Below are 12,496 nucleotides of genomic sequence, written 5' to 3' on the forward strand. Positions count from 1 at the left end.
AAGTATAGCATGCAGCTCTTGGTAACTTGTTCCAAGCTTCCTTTTCATTTAATCAGATTTGTTCTTTTGCACATTGTTCTGAAAGCTCTTGTTGTTATATGTTTACTAATAATTTTTTTTCAGAGGGATTTTTAGAAAAATAGGAAAGAATTATTTCTTTTCTCATTTTGCGATTCAGTTCTGACAGTGACTGGCTGATACTTTTGATGTAATTATATTTTCAAATCTGTTTTTGTAAAACAACTGTGATTGCATATTAGAAAAGAGGTTATTTGCTTTTGGACGTCTTTTTCATCCGTTTCTTACTTTTATGGATTACTTTAGATGAGTAATGGATTGAAGATAACATTTTTTTCTTAATAGATTATATATTTATGTGTTTGCCTACTAATGATGGTGTGAAGCAGTGACTATTAGACTGTTCTAACTATTGTGGTTTCTTTTGTAGTACGTTCTCTTGGCTCCATTGCACTTAGAAAAGCGGAAGACGTTGACTTCAAGTATCATTTTAATTTCTTCAGCGTCAACTTCAATGAGGAGTTGGTTGCATTGTATGGTGGTAGTCTACAACGACAGACCAAGTTTGTGCATGAATGCATAAAAGTAATTCTGAAGTTGTACAGGGTAAGTAGTGACGTATGCTGAATAATGTACTTGCATTTGGGAATGGAATTCTGGGCTGCCTTTTTTGCTGAAAAACTGAAGAGTGATGAATAAGGGAGGGAGATTTTATAATGTGTGGAGATAACTGAATGTGATAATAGTGCAATAGAGAATTGCTGCTCTTTAATAGGTTTTTAATGCTTGTGACAATCCCAGAGCTTTGATTACGTTCTATATTGTGTTTCTAAGTAAATATTTTCATGCACAATGTAGGCTTTTTTGTAGTAAACATGTAAACTTTCCTTAGCTTATTAAAATATTAATATAGCATCATCTTACATCCAGTTTTCTCTAGGAAAGCTCTCTGATATCCTATGTCCCTAGGAGTCTCAGAAATTAAAATAAGCTTAGGTTTCCTATGCTTACACAGACTATATAATATTTCTTTTTGAGCTGGAAACTCCATGCTAAGCACGTTTTTTGAGATTACAAAATGAATGTAAATTTAGTTGCTAACATATCAAGTTGATACTAGTTAATATTATCCTTGAAAGGATATAAGTTAATTATTTGGGGGGGGGGGGGGGGGATAAAGTACAGCTGATAACCATAGTTCAATGTCAAATCTATTTTGGATGTGTCTGATTACTTTTTGCTCTTTGCTTAAGGGTCGAGAATTCGCACCAACCAGTGTTGCAATAGTAGGTCATTCCATGGGTGGTCTTATTGCAAGAGCATTGCTTACTCTGAAGAATTTTAAGCCTGAGCTGATAAACCTCCTCATTACACAAGCCACACCTCATGTTGCACCTGTAATGCCTTTAGATAAATACCTTACTGGTAAGTATTACAGGTTATCTAATTACGTCGTATTTCTTTATTGATCCTCTCAAGCATTAATAAGTGAGATTCTTGCAAATCAAAAGCAAAAATGTGCTGGTTTGTCTACTGTAATTAATCTATTCCTTTGTTACTTAGGTGGTTGTTAGAGAGCTCTACGGTACCAAGAGAAGTTCAAGTGTCATATAAAATGGATTGTTTGGACTCGAGCTTCTGTGCAGGGCCTGGAGCTCTCAATAATTTGGGATTTTTATTAAGTTGCAGAGCATGTTACTAAACTTGTAAGCGCTCCAGTGAATGACATTTTTCTTTTTTAAAACGTGACCTCTTTAATAGATTTATTTATCACATGAATTGGCTAAATAGTGTTATTTCTGTGGATGTTGCTAAATTTAATGTTTGTCATGCCCAAAGGCTGGGGCAGTGAGAATATGGAATGTAGATATAAAATTATATTTTATACAATATATTTACACAAAAGGTAGATCATATTTTATGCTCACCTAAATAACTGTGGCATAAAAAATAAATTATAATCAATATGCATGTACTGTATGTGTTTTTGAAAAGCTAGATTTGACTGTGGTGATGAAATACATGTGCTCGGCGATAGTTGTGTAGATATTGAGGGAATTGGTGAAGGAGAGGGAATAGCCAGTTATTTTTCATTATTCTCTGTGGCATCTGAGAGGAGCGGGTTATCTTTAGCTGCTGAATTTCATTTATTGTGCTTGTGTTAATTCTACTTTCTACAATTGATTGCGCTGCAATGCTTCTTCTTTGTTGACTGTTTCTGGACCATGGCTGTCCTTCAAATATATCTATGGTTTGCTATTTTAACAATGTATATGCTCAGCTCATATCTGTCTTTCTCAACTGCTGCTTCCTTGGGGTTAAAACAGTAATTTTCATTCCTTATATGAATCAAAAGTGATAACCAGAGCTTGAATGCCTCTTGGGCCCCTTACAGAAACTTTTAATTAAATGTTTCTATAGCTTTTTTGTATATAAAATAGACTTATGCAGAAATTGTGATTGATTATAATCTATTTTATAGATTTTTATACAGCTGTAAACAATCATTGGATTCTAAAGGCCCAAGATTTAAGAAATTTAACTACCCTTTCTGTGGCGGGAGGATTCAGAGATTACCAAGTTCGTTCAGGACTGGCTTTTCTACCAAGATCGAGTCAACATGACAGTGCCTTATCTGTTGTGGTAAAAAAGCAAACTGTTTTTAGGTTTTGCATGGAGCTATGTTAGATAGCTATTTATGTAATGCATGGATTGGTGTCTAATTATAGTCTGTATGTGCAGCATAGTATAACTGAATATGAAAATACTACATAGTGTATGGTTATAAAATCATAACTAGTTGATGTAGTATAAACAAGCGTCTTCTGGAGGAGTATGTGTTGGGGTTGGTTTGAATCATCTGCCACTTGGTACTGTTTCTTGTCACCACCTTCTTGCACCTTTTCAGTTCCAGAACCCAGGTTTTATTTTCCTGTGTTTTTGCAAGAGATGTGTATGTGGAGACTGACAGATGCGCACTATAGATCTAGACTGCTCATTCAATTACAAAAAGGGAGCTCTGGCTTGGAGCCTTCTTTTTGTATGTATTGTTTTTCAAAGAATTTAAGGTATAGAAAGGATGCAGTAGACTGTCAAGTCCAGTATTCTGCTTTTGCAGGCATCTGTCTCCTTCCAAAATTAATCAAGAGGCATCATAAAGTAGTTAGGTTTGTCATCCATCCCCCTGCCATCAACCTATTCTGTACATGGAAGAAGCTGGAAAACACTTCCCAGTAGGGAGAACATTTGTAATTTCCAGCTTTAAATGCATTTTTCTGTCATCAACTTGAAATGTTAGCTGAAATAGTTGTCATTCCTTGGTGTTTACCTTCCTGTGTCTTGTACAGAAAGCTGTCTATAAATAGTCTCAGCTCTGATTCTGCTAGGCTAAGAAGATTAACTCCACATTCCCTTTGTCCTAGTAACCATTCTCTGCATCTGTTCCACTTTCATTTCTCTTGAGTGTTGGTGACCAGAATTTTGCATGAAATCTCCTGTGCAGGGGTACCAGTTCTTTTTAATGGGTTTTGGGGTTTTTTTTGGTTTTTTGATTTGTGGGTTTGGTGGGGCGGAGGGTTTGTTTTGTTCTGGAGATTGTGGTGGTGGTGTTCTGGTTTGGTTTGGGTTTTTTCTTCCCAACTGTAATGCATGAATAGTTCATAGCTTGAATCAAGTTAAGTTGTTCAACTAGGTGATAAGCTCCATTTATGGGAGGTGGTTTTGGTATTATTAGTCCCTACAATGCAGTACGTGCCATACACTTACATAAATGGATAGCTTCAGGCTGTCCAGTTTTTTCTGCGTGGTGTTTCGAGGCATCTTTATATTGAGGATGCCCTTGATTTTTCAGCAGCAGCTTTTGTTGGCATGCTTCTACTCTTGTGTGGCCAGGATCACTTGTTAAAGTAGTAAGATTAGTCATAGAAGCAGTTTTTGAAGAAATTTTTGCTAAGTTACCTCCACGCCATTATTTGCCCGTTTGCCATTAGTCTCTGCTATCTAACATAATAACTTGGTCATTTTGTTTTACAAGGGCTATTTTATAAGTGCTTCAGCACTTGTAAGGTCTTAGACTGACGAAGTCATTCTGTTGCACCCTAGTCCCCTGAAACTCCTAAGAAAAACACTGCTGCTCTTAATAATTGCACAAATATGTTTAAATAAGGAGGGGAAAGGCTAGCTTAGAATTTTAAAATGTTTGCATACTAAGAAAATCTAATTTTTTTTCCTTCTTCAAACAGAGCTCAGCTGTGCCAAGAGCTTGGGCCTCAACAGACCATCTCTCCATAGTGTGGTAAGCTCATGGAACAACGGTTAATTGACTGACCGTGCATCCCTCTATTCTCTACTGTTATCATATTATGTAATAATTTAGCTTCAGGATAATATTATTATGATGTCTTTTCTGACTACTGTTATTCCCCTGGATATTTCCTTTCTATATTTAATTTTACTTACTCTGTGTTTAGGTGCAAAGAATTGATCCTGGCTACCATTAGAGCTTTTTTTGATCTCATAGATGAAAATACAAGGCAGGTTTGTATATGTGATCTCCTGTATATTTCCCCATCGCACTTTCTTCTTCCCCCAGAGCGCTTGATCAGGACAAAACCCACCCTATTATACAGAAAACTCTTTCTGATTATTTTTATGTCATGCTGAGAAAATTGTTGCCATTTTGTACCAGGCACTGAAAAATCCTGTGGCTTTGTGGTGTTTGACCAACATGTCAGAAATAATTAGGTGTTAACTCAGTTTTTATTATTGACTGCTTGATGCTTTATAGCTGAGGTATGGACTGAACTTTTCTTCCATAATGTTGCAGGTTTATTTGACCTTGCACCAGGAAGAACAAGTGTTGCTAGCTGTGTAGCTTTGAACATTCCCTCTCACTGTGTGTTCAAGTGACCTTCTCTGACTAGTATATAAAGGGCAAAAACCTCCGATACTTCAAATCAGACATAATACTTCTCAAACTTCCCAATGTCGTGTTGTTATAGTGGCCAGCACGTATTTCTGGTGTTCTTTTGCAAATAGCACTTACAAAAATAGAATGTTAGTAAAATACAAGCGTATTTGTTTACCTCTAGCTGCCATTATTTATTGCTTGTCTAAATAAATATCCTGCATCTTACTTTTTGAAAACTATTGGAGAAATCTTCCATTGTACACTGTTCCCTTTCTGAAATGTTTCAGCAATAAACATGAATTGGAATTAAGGTCCAAGAGGCTGAAAATATGTAAGAGCAAAGCCCCAGCCATAGAAAAGGAAGGCTTTCAGGTGTTCTTTTTGAGGCTGTTTGGGGCAGGCTTCTTTAGTTTCTTAGATATACTTACTTTAACATGTGTTTGAGGAAGACAAAAAGGGGCTACAGTTGTTCAGGAGTTGACTGACAATGTGCAGGAGCATAAAACTTTACAGAAGTCAGTTGTAATGGCCATAATTTTGAAAAGCTGAGTAGACAAACATTAGTAATGTGATTTCAAAAAAAAAAAAAAAAAAAGCCCTACAAAACAACCAAACAAAAATGTAACTCTGCAGCTGTTTGGATGCTCAAAATACTAAGATGAGATGTGGTAGGCTGGATTTGTGATCTCAGACTAGTAAATATGCCATAGTTTAGGAAGAATTCTCACATTTATAAGTGTGTTATTTCAGGAAGAATGCATGTGTATCTATAAAGAAAGCTTAATAGAATGGTTTCCTTGTGTTAAGAGTAGGCAAGGATGTAACACTCCTAAAAGTTTTAGCTATGCTTTATAATGTGTAGACTTCCTGTACTGCAGTGGTTGACTATCGATGGTGCTTTATTTGTTCAGATTATTAAATTTAGAATAGAAAGTATACCATGTCTTCTAACAGTCTCTCCTGCCTCTCATCCCCAAAACTGTATTGCTAGCTATGATCATGTGATGATTGTAAATCACACAAATCAGTAAAATTAGATTTGACAATGTGTTCTTTTTTTAGATAACTGAGGATCCGAAGAAGAGAATGTCTGTACTGAATCACCACTTTGTGAGACACCCTGCAAAGATATTTGAGGAAAATCCTGAAGTTTTTACAGAACTCACGGGTGTGCAGCACTTTTCTTTTGATCAGAATTCAATGATACTCATTTGTTACTAGTTAAATCTTCTCACTAACAAACTTCTGGAATACATTTGGTCCTTCTTCAGACATTGCTGAAATGATATACTTATTATAGACCTAAACTATCAGCTTTCATGAGGTTTCAGTACTAAATAGGTTAAAAGGGGTAGGAGGAAAAAAACCTGTCACTTTGCATGTCTTAGAGTCTGCGGGGTGAGCAGGAGCTGTATTTACACCAGGGTGTCCAGTAGAAAATGTCAGAAACTGGGCATAGCTGGTTGTCAAAAGTACAGTCTAATCTACACTTACATCCCATGCTTGCAAGAAGGATAGTATGGGTATTGTAGAGCCACTGTGTTAGTTTTGTGCTACTCATAGAAATCCTGAATTTTCAGATCTGCTTCATCAGTGACTGCGTCTTTTTTTCATGACATGGCAGGGTAAAATGGAGTGCACACTAATGGTTTCCTTGTAAATGCCGAGAAATTATGACTGTGTGGAGTCTTGGGAACTAAACAGAACTTTTGTAGGGCACAGCTGTATTCCTAGCTTTGCTGAGGTGGGCTGAACCATTTCATAAAAACCATTTCATTTCAGGGACTTTCTTAATATAAGCTGTTGCAGAAGTACTAAGGTAGCTTGACCTTTGATGTTCAGTTTTGGCCACCCTGGTATAAGAAGGCACATAGGCAGTGACATGCGCTGGAGTGAGCCCGGAGCAGAGGACCACCACGGTGGAGCTCCTGGGGCATAGGCCGTGGGGGAGGGAGGCTGAGTGAACTGGGGCTTTTTGCCCTGAGGTGATTGTGAAGGGGGATCGATCCTGTTGCTGTCTTCAACTACCTAATGAAAGATAGGAGAGAAGGTGAACCTAAATTTTTCTCAAAGGTGCGCATGGTAACGCCATAGGCAGTAGAGCCCAGTAACAGCAAAAGAAATTCCAGTTACGTACTGGGGAAAAGTACTTCACCGGGAGGGTTGTCAGACCTTGGAACGGCTGCCCAAACAGGCTGTGGAACTGATTTTTTTTGTTTGTTGGTTTTTTTTTTTTTTTTTTTTTACTTGGTTTGCCTTTTTTAGGGGGTCAGTTTCAGCAATAAGGAGGAATATGTTTAGACTGGATTTTGTGTTTGCATCTTCCTATTTGTAGTGACCTCTCAACAGTTAGCTAGATTTCTGTGAATTTATTACTCTGGTTACACAGAAGAAAGATATTAACCTTCCTGCATGACAGTTTGCGTTGTTTTTATCTCTGATCTCTTCACTATTCTTAGTCTTTTTTTCCCAGACATATCTTTTAAACTGCTACTGTTTTCATGTACGTGTTATTCAGTCATCATTGACTGACTTCTACACAAGTTCCTGTATTAGTTTTCTTAAAAGGCTGACCTGAGCAAAGATCAAAGCTGTTTCTAACGTGGCCTCAGTTTAATCAGTCACCCTGTAATTACATTAGTATCATTCGCTTTCTTAGGTGTTTTGTTGCCTTGAGAGCTTTGTTTCAAGTTCCATAGGGTTTTTATTTTATAATTCCTGTTTAGTAACTGGATCCTAGGGGTTTGCTGTTTCCTGTGTAACTGATGGAAACTGTTGCATGTAACTCTAAGCAGTAGCAATCTTGTGTTGATTAAAGGTTACAAAGTTTATGGCCATTTACAGATAAGAGGTAAGACCTTGGAGATAAGTATAAGATTTTGGGGATAAGGATAATAGGTCCTGCAGTGTGGCACATAAAAACATATTTTCTTTTAGGAGCTTTCATGTGGATTACAGTCAAAGCCTCAAAATGGACTTACTCAGTTTACAATGTACGTAACATTTTTTTCTCATTGTGTTTTTTTGGTTTTGGGGTTTTTTACTAATGAGCAGTGTTTTTTTCTTTTCTTTGAAGGATTCTGATGGAAAATATTTCACATTTCCTCTTGCAAGCCACAGAAAATCATACAGTCATGTTTACTGTGAAAACAGTATGTTGGTGAGAAAATACTTCTTTAATGTCTGGAGTTTGCTTATAAAGCTGTATTTTTTTAATTTAGATTTGCTGCAGTTTTAAGACAGTTTAATGAACAGCTGTTGAAATTACTGACATTTGTTTACATTCACAGCCTAATACATTGTGTTAGATGTACTTCCTGGTTTAGCATGTCACACTTAATGTTCTAGATCTGAAACCTTCAATGTCACCTGAACCTCAAACCTTTTATTTTTGACTCTCTTATGGTTAGCCCCAGATTACTTTCTCCTTTTAGTGCAGTTCTGTATTGATGGGCTTGAATGAAGAAGTTATTTTTAGTGCTGCCAGGATTCAGCCATACTTCTAATTTGGGAAAGCAGTTTATAGGTTTGCTTTCCCATAATAAAATTGAAATGAGCCTGAAAGGCTGCAGGGATCTTCCACTAAGCAGTGGAAGCAAATGGAAGCCACATGAGAAAACAGGATCTTCTTGGTTGTCTCCTCTGTTGAGAGATGATAACGTGCAACAATTTTTTTAATCTCAAGAGACATAAATTCAGCAAAAATGCTTTTGATGTGTTTTTAAAAATATTTTTTGAAAGGAAGGAATGTAATTTCTTGGCAAACTGGAGATGGATAAATACACTTTTCAGAACTACATGAGTATTCTAGATTAGTGGCAAGAAACTTGAGATGCTTTCCCGTTTCATCCTACCTGCCTGTGTCACCACTCCTCCTCATCCCAAAGAAGAGATTCATACCACCATTGGGGAAAACAAGATTCTGTGTTCTCAGTGCTTTTCTAATTGTCCTTCTCAGTAGCAGCTTCAACACTGACACATCTGTTGTGATCTTAGTTGTGCTTTAATAGGTTAACTTTTGCCTTTGTTATACTATCTTAAAGACAGGACTAATACTGCTTGAGGAGGAGGTACAGAACAATGTCTGAGATACTCGCATCATGGCGCTGTCATTTCAAAGCGCTTAAATTATCGAGGGAGGGAGCAGTAGAACATTAAAATTCTAAAGTATTTCTTGACTACTTAGGATAGTACATTGAGATGTTTCTTTTCATTAGAAAAAAATAAACTTAAAATTGATTTTAACACCATATGTAAGGCAGATATTTTTTTTTAAGGGCAATGGTGAAAGTTTGTTTAACCTTGTATTTGATTTTTAGAAAATGTATTCATAACTAGAAAAGGTGGCAAACGGAAATTATTTAAAATGGTTCTAGAAACCCCCACCTTTCAGTCTTATTCTTCATCTTTTCATCCTTGTAATTGTAATTCCAAGATCACAACATCAGAATTTTAATGGAGGATATCACTTGCTGTTAACACAGAAGTCTGACTTCATTGTGAAATGAATAAAAAAAGATGGTGGATATCTTTTGTTATAAATAATTGAGGAAATCCAAGAGAAACTGTTTTTATCATCATCTTTGCTTTTACTCTTCAGTATTTGACATCCTTCTGAGGGTTTGGTCACTGTAATAATAGCTGCTGGAGACACACTTAACAGAAAAGGAACGAGATGAAGAGGGAAGTTTGTTCCTCTCTTTAGGCAGTCAATTGCACCAAGGTTCTGCTATCAGAGGATTTTTGGAACAGCTGCTGACATCTAGTGTACTGAAACAGTTAGCATATATAAATTTTGAAGAAGATTGTCAGCATTAACTCCTGCATTGTTGCAGTAAATAATTGCTATTTTTAATATCTCTATAAATACACTCACGTATTAGTAATGTACCATGTTATGGTATTGACTTTACAGGACACAAGTAGCTGGATTTTTGGCTGTATGAACAATAATTCATCAATGTGGTGAGTATAAACAGTTCCTGTTCTTTATTCAAATGGGTATTGTGGGACTAAATTTGAATTTAAAGCATTTAAGATATCTTCCTCCTTAGGAAGGAAGAGATTGGGAAGAAAAGTAAAATTCTTGCTGTGAATAATTTTTGCTGTCTGTATCACCAAGAAAACAGGAAAGAATAGGTTTTCTCAAAAATTGCTGCATGAATGCGGAATAAAATAGGGGAACTTCTTTAAGCTGTATGTTTGACCTTCGCAGCAGTAAGAAGTTGCTCCTGTTGCTCTCTTGTGGACACTACATGCTGTGCTGGATTCCTAAATTGTGTGTTTTGTAGAATCGCTTTAGAATCCTATGACAGAAGACATCTAATGTCACTCAAAGCCTTCAGAAGAGTGGCTAGAAGCATCTCCCATTTTTTTGCTGATTCCATAATTGCTATTGTCATATGAAAAATATTTAGCAGTGTGGGTGATTTAGTGATTATTTGAATCGGTTTGTTACAATCATTACAAAATGGATTTAAAACACTGGCTTAGCTTACATTTGCAAAGTAAGCTGAAAGTAAATTCAATCTACCCTTCAGATTACAGAAAGCTTCCAGGTAGAATTGAGCTAGAATAGTATTTATCTGCTCTGGGATCTGAGCTGAGGTGTATAGCCACAGTTTTGCCTCCAGCTGATAGCTAGATGTCATAATTACTTTTTCCTGATCCAAGAAGCTGGCTGTTACTCCTTTGCATAACTTTTGATCAGCATCAAATGCAGGTTAGCCTAGTTCAGGACCGCTACCTAAAACCTCATCTGATAATAGCGTCCTTGCTTTGGACTGTGTCCTGTGGTCATGTAACACTGTTTAGAGAAACAGAAGTATTCTGGTATATTGTAAAAATCATAACTTAAAACGACTGAATTAATGTGTTGCGGTTCAGTGTTTAAATGTAAGTACACACCATTTTAGAACTGCTGCAAGCTCTGCAGCAGCTAACAGAGTTTTATTTCATATGATATGTTTTAGATGTTCCCATATGAAAAACTGGCACTTCTGATGTTTAAAAATGCTAATAAAATCATGTATTAATTTGATACCAGTGATGTTTCAGCTCACTGAGGTTTTTTGTTATGTTTGTGAAGTTGCATGGCTAAGTACTGAATGTTTGTGACAAAGTTAGAGCTTTGCTTAACTTGTTTTTGCACAAACAAGATTTGCAGCATCTGAAATGACTGTAGTTTGATAAATTACTATGGTAGCAAACTGCAGGAGACCCAAACTTGTCCTCATTTTAAAATCATGTGAAATATATACATATACACACACACGCATATATATATAAAAGCTGGTATTTTAATCCATTGTCATAATGGACATGCTCATCCTTAGTGCATAAATTTTTACAGCCTGGAAGCTACTGATTTGTCCTGGAGAGCTGAGTTACTTCCGACCACCAAGGTAAGTGTCACACACAACTTGAAGGAGGGAGAGGTACTCCATGGTGTAGCTGCATGTCACGGGAGAAAGATCTGTTCTGTTTACAGCATTGGAACATGCAGTTGTATTCCAGAGGAATGGGTGCAAGAGGTGGACATCTGGGAACTGGCAAGGGGCAAGCTAAGGCTTGTTAAGCTAAGTTCACAATGGCTTTTATTTTTTTGTCTTTTTTTTTTTTTTGTTTTAAGGTTGTAATACTGAAGCTTCAGGACTATCCTTCTTTGTCCCACATTGTCATTCAGGTACCGCCCACAGTTGGCAATAAGGTAAAAAAAAGAAAAAAAAGAAAAGAAATGCAGAAATTGCTTGCTTAGTGTGTTCGTAGCTTTCAGATGCTATGACAGCAGGAAAAGGAAGTGTATTGAATGTGTGCTAAGTTACTTTGAGAAACCATAGACCTACACTCCAGTGTGGTTTGTAGATAACTGTTATCCTTGGGTAAGCTCAGAAACGTCTTCGTTTGATAAAACACCGAATGGAAGGGGCATGCATACTACTTGAAACATACAAAGCAACAGTTCTCAAACCAGTTCTTAGGAGTTCTTGTTGGGGGTTCTAATGTTTTTCTTCCTTAATGTTCAGGAATGCAATCAGGCTATTATCTTTTTGAACAGTCAGTTCTCTTACCCAGCAGAGTGGAGAATGCTGTTCATAACTGAAGACACCACATATGGTTTCGGAGGAGTATGGTACAGATACCTCTGCAAGCTCTGAGACCACAAATAATGTGGTAGGCTGAGTTGTACAGAGTTTGATAGTTCTGAACCTCACAGAGAAGTTGGATGTCTTTGCATCAAGGCCTCTCAGGCTCCCAGTAAGAGGAACACTTGCAGGGAATCTAAGCAGACTTGGTGTATTACCCAGCTGGGTCTGGCAGGCCTTTCTAGGTAGTCTTGAAAGTGGCAGAAGACTGAACTTGAATTTAAAGTGTAAGTAGGTCTGACATTTCTTTCTGCAACACAAATACTGTCTCTGCATCTTTGATATAATAATCCATGATCCAATAAATTATTCACAGCTGAAGTGATTATAATGCTTGTATACGAGCACATCTTCAGATAGTTGTGATAGAAACATCTTGCAGTTAAATTAGTAATATACTGGATATGTTTATTATTAGTAATGT

General features: G+C 36.8%; 1 protein-coding gene across 2 annotated transcripts in view; it reads left to right on the forward strand.

Annotated features, from left to right (window-relative positions):
* PGAP1 (post-GPI attachment to proteins inositol deacylase 1) overlaps positions 1-12,496 on the forward strand; it is a 38,894-nt gene that overhangs the window by 8,332 nt on the left and 18,066 nt on the right. For both annotated transcript variants that reach the window (XM_080399358.1, XM_080399359.1), the window contains exons 3-13: positions 449-624; positions 1,272-1,443; positions 2,501-2,661; positions 4,260-4,312; positions 4,488-4,554; positions 5,990-6,095; positions 7,865-7,920; positions 8,004-8,087; positions 9,843-9,892; positions 11,280-11,331; positions 11,559-11,636. In XM_080399358.1, the coding sequence (XP_080255484.1) occupies positions 449-624; positions 1,272-1,443; positions 2,501-2,661; positions 4,260-4,312; positions 4,488-4,554; positions 5,990-6,095; positions 7,865-7,920; positions 8,004-8,087; positions 9,843-9,892; positions 11,280-11,331; positions 11,559-11,636 (1,055 nt within the window). The remainder of the gene's footprint in view (positions 1-448; positions 625-1,271; positions 1,444-2,500; positions 2,662-4,259; positions 4,313-4,487; positions 4,555-5,989; positions 6,096-7,864; positions 7,921-8,003; positions 8,088-9,842; positions 9,893-11,279; positions 11,332-11,558; positions 11,637-12,496) is intronic.

This window comes from Falco punctatus, assembly GCF_963210335.1.
Source record: "Falco punctatus genome assembly, chromosome: 8".
Taxonomy (NCBI): Eukaryota; Metazoa; Chordata; class Aves; order Falconiformes; family Falconidae; genus Falco; species Falco punctatus.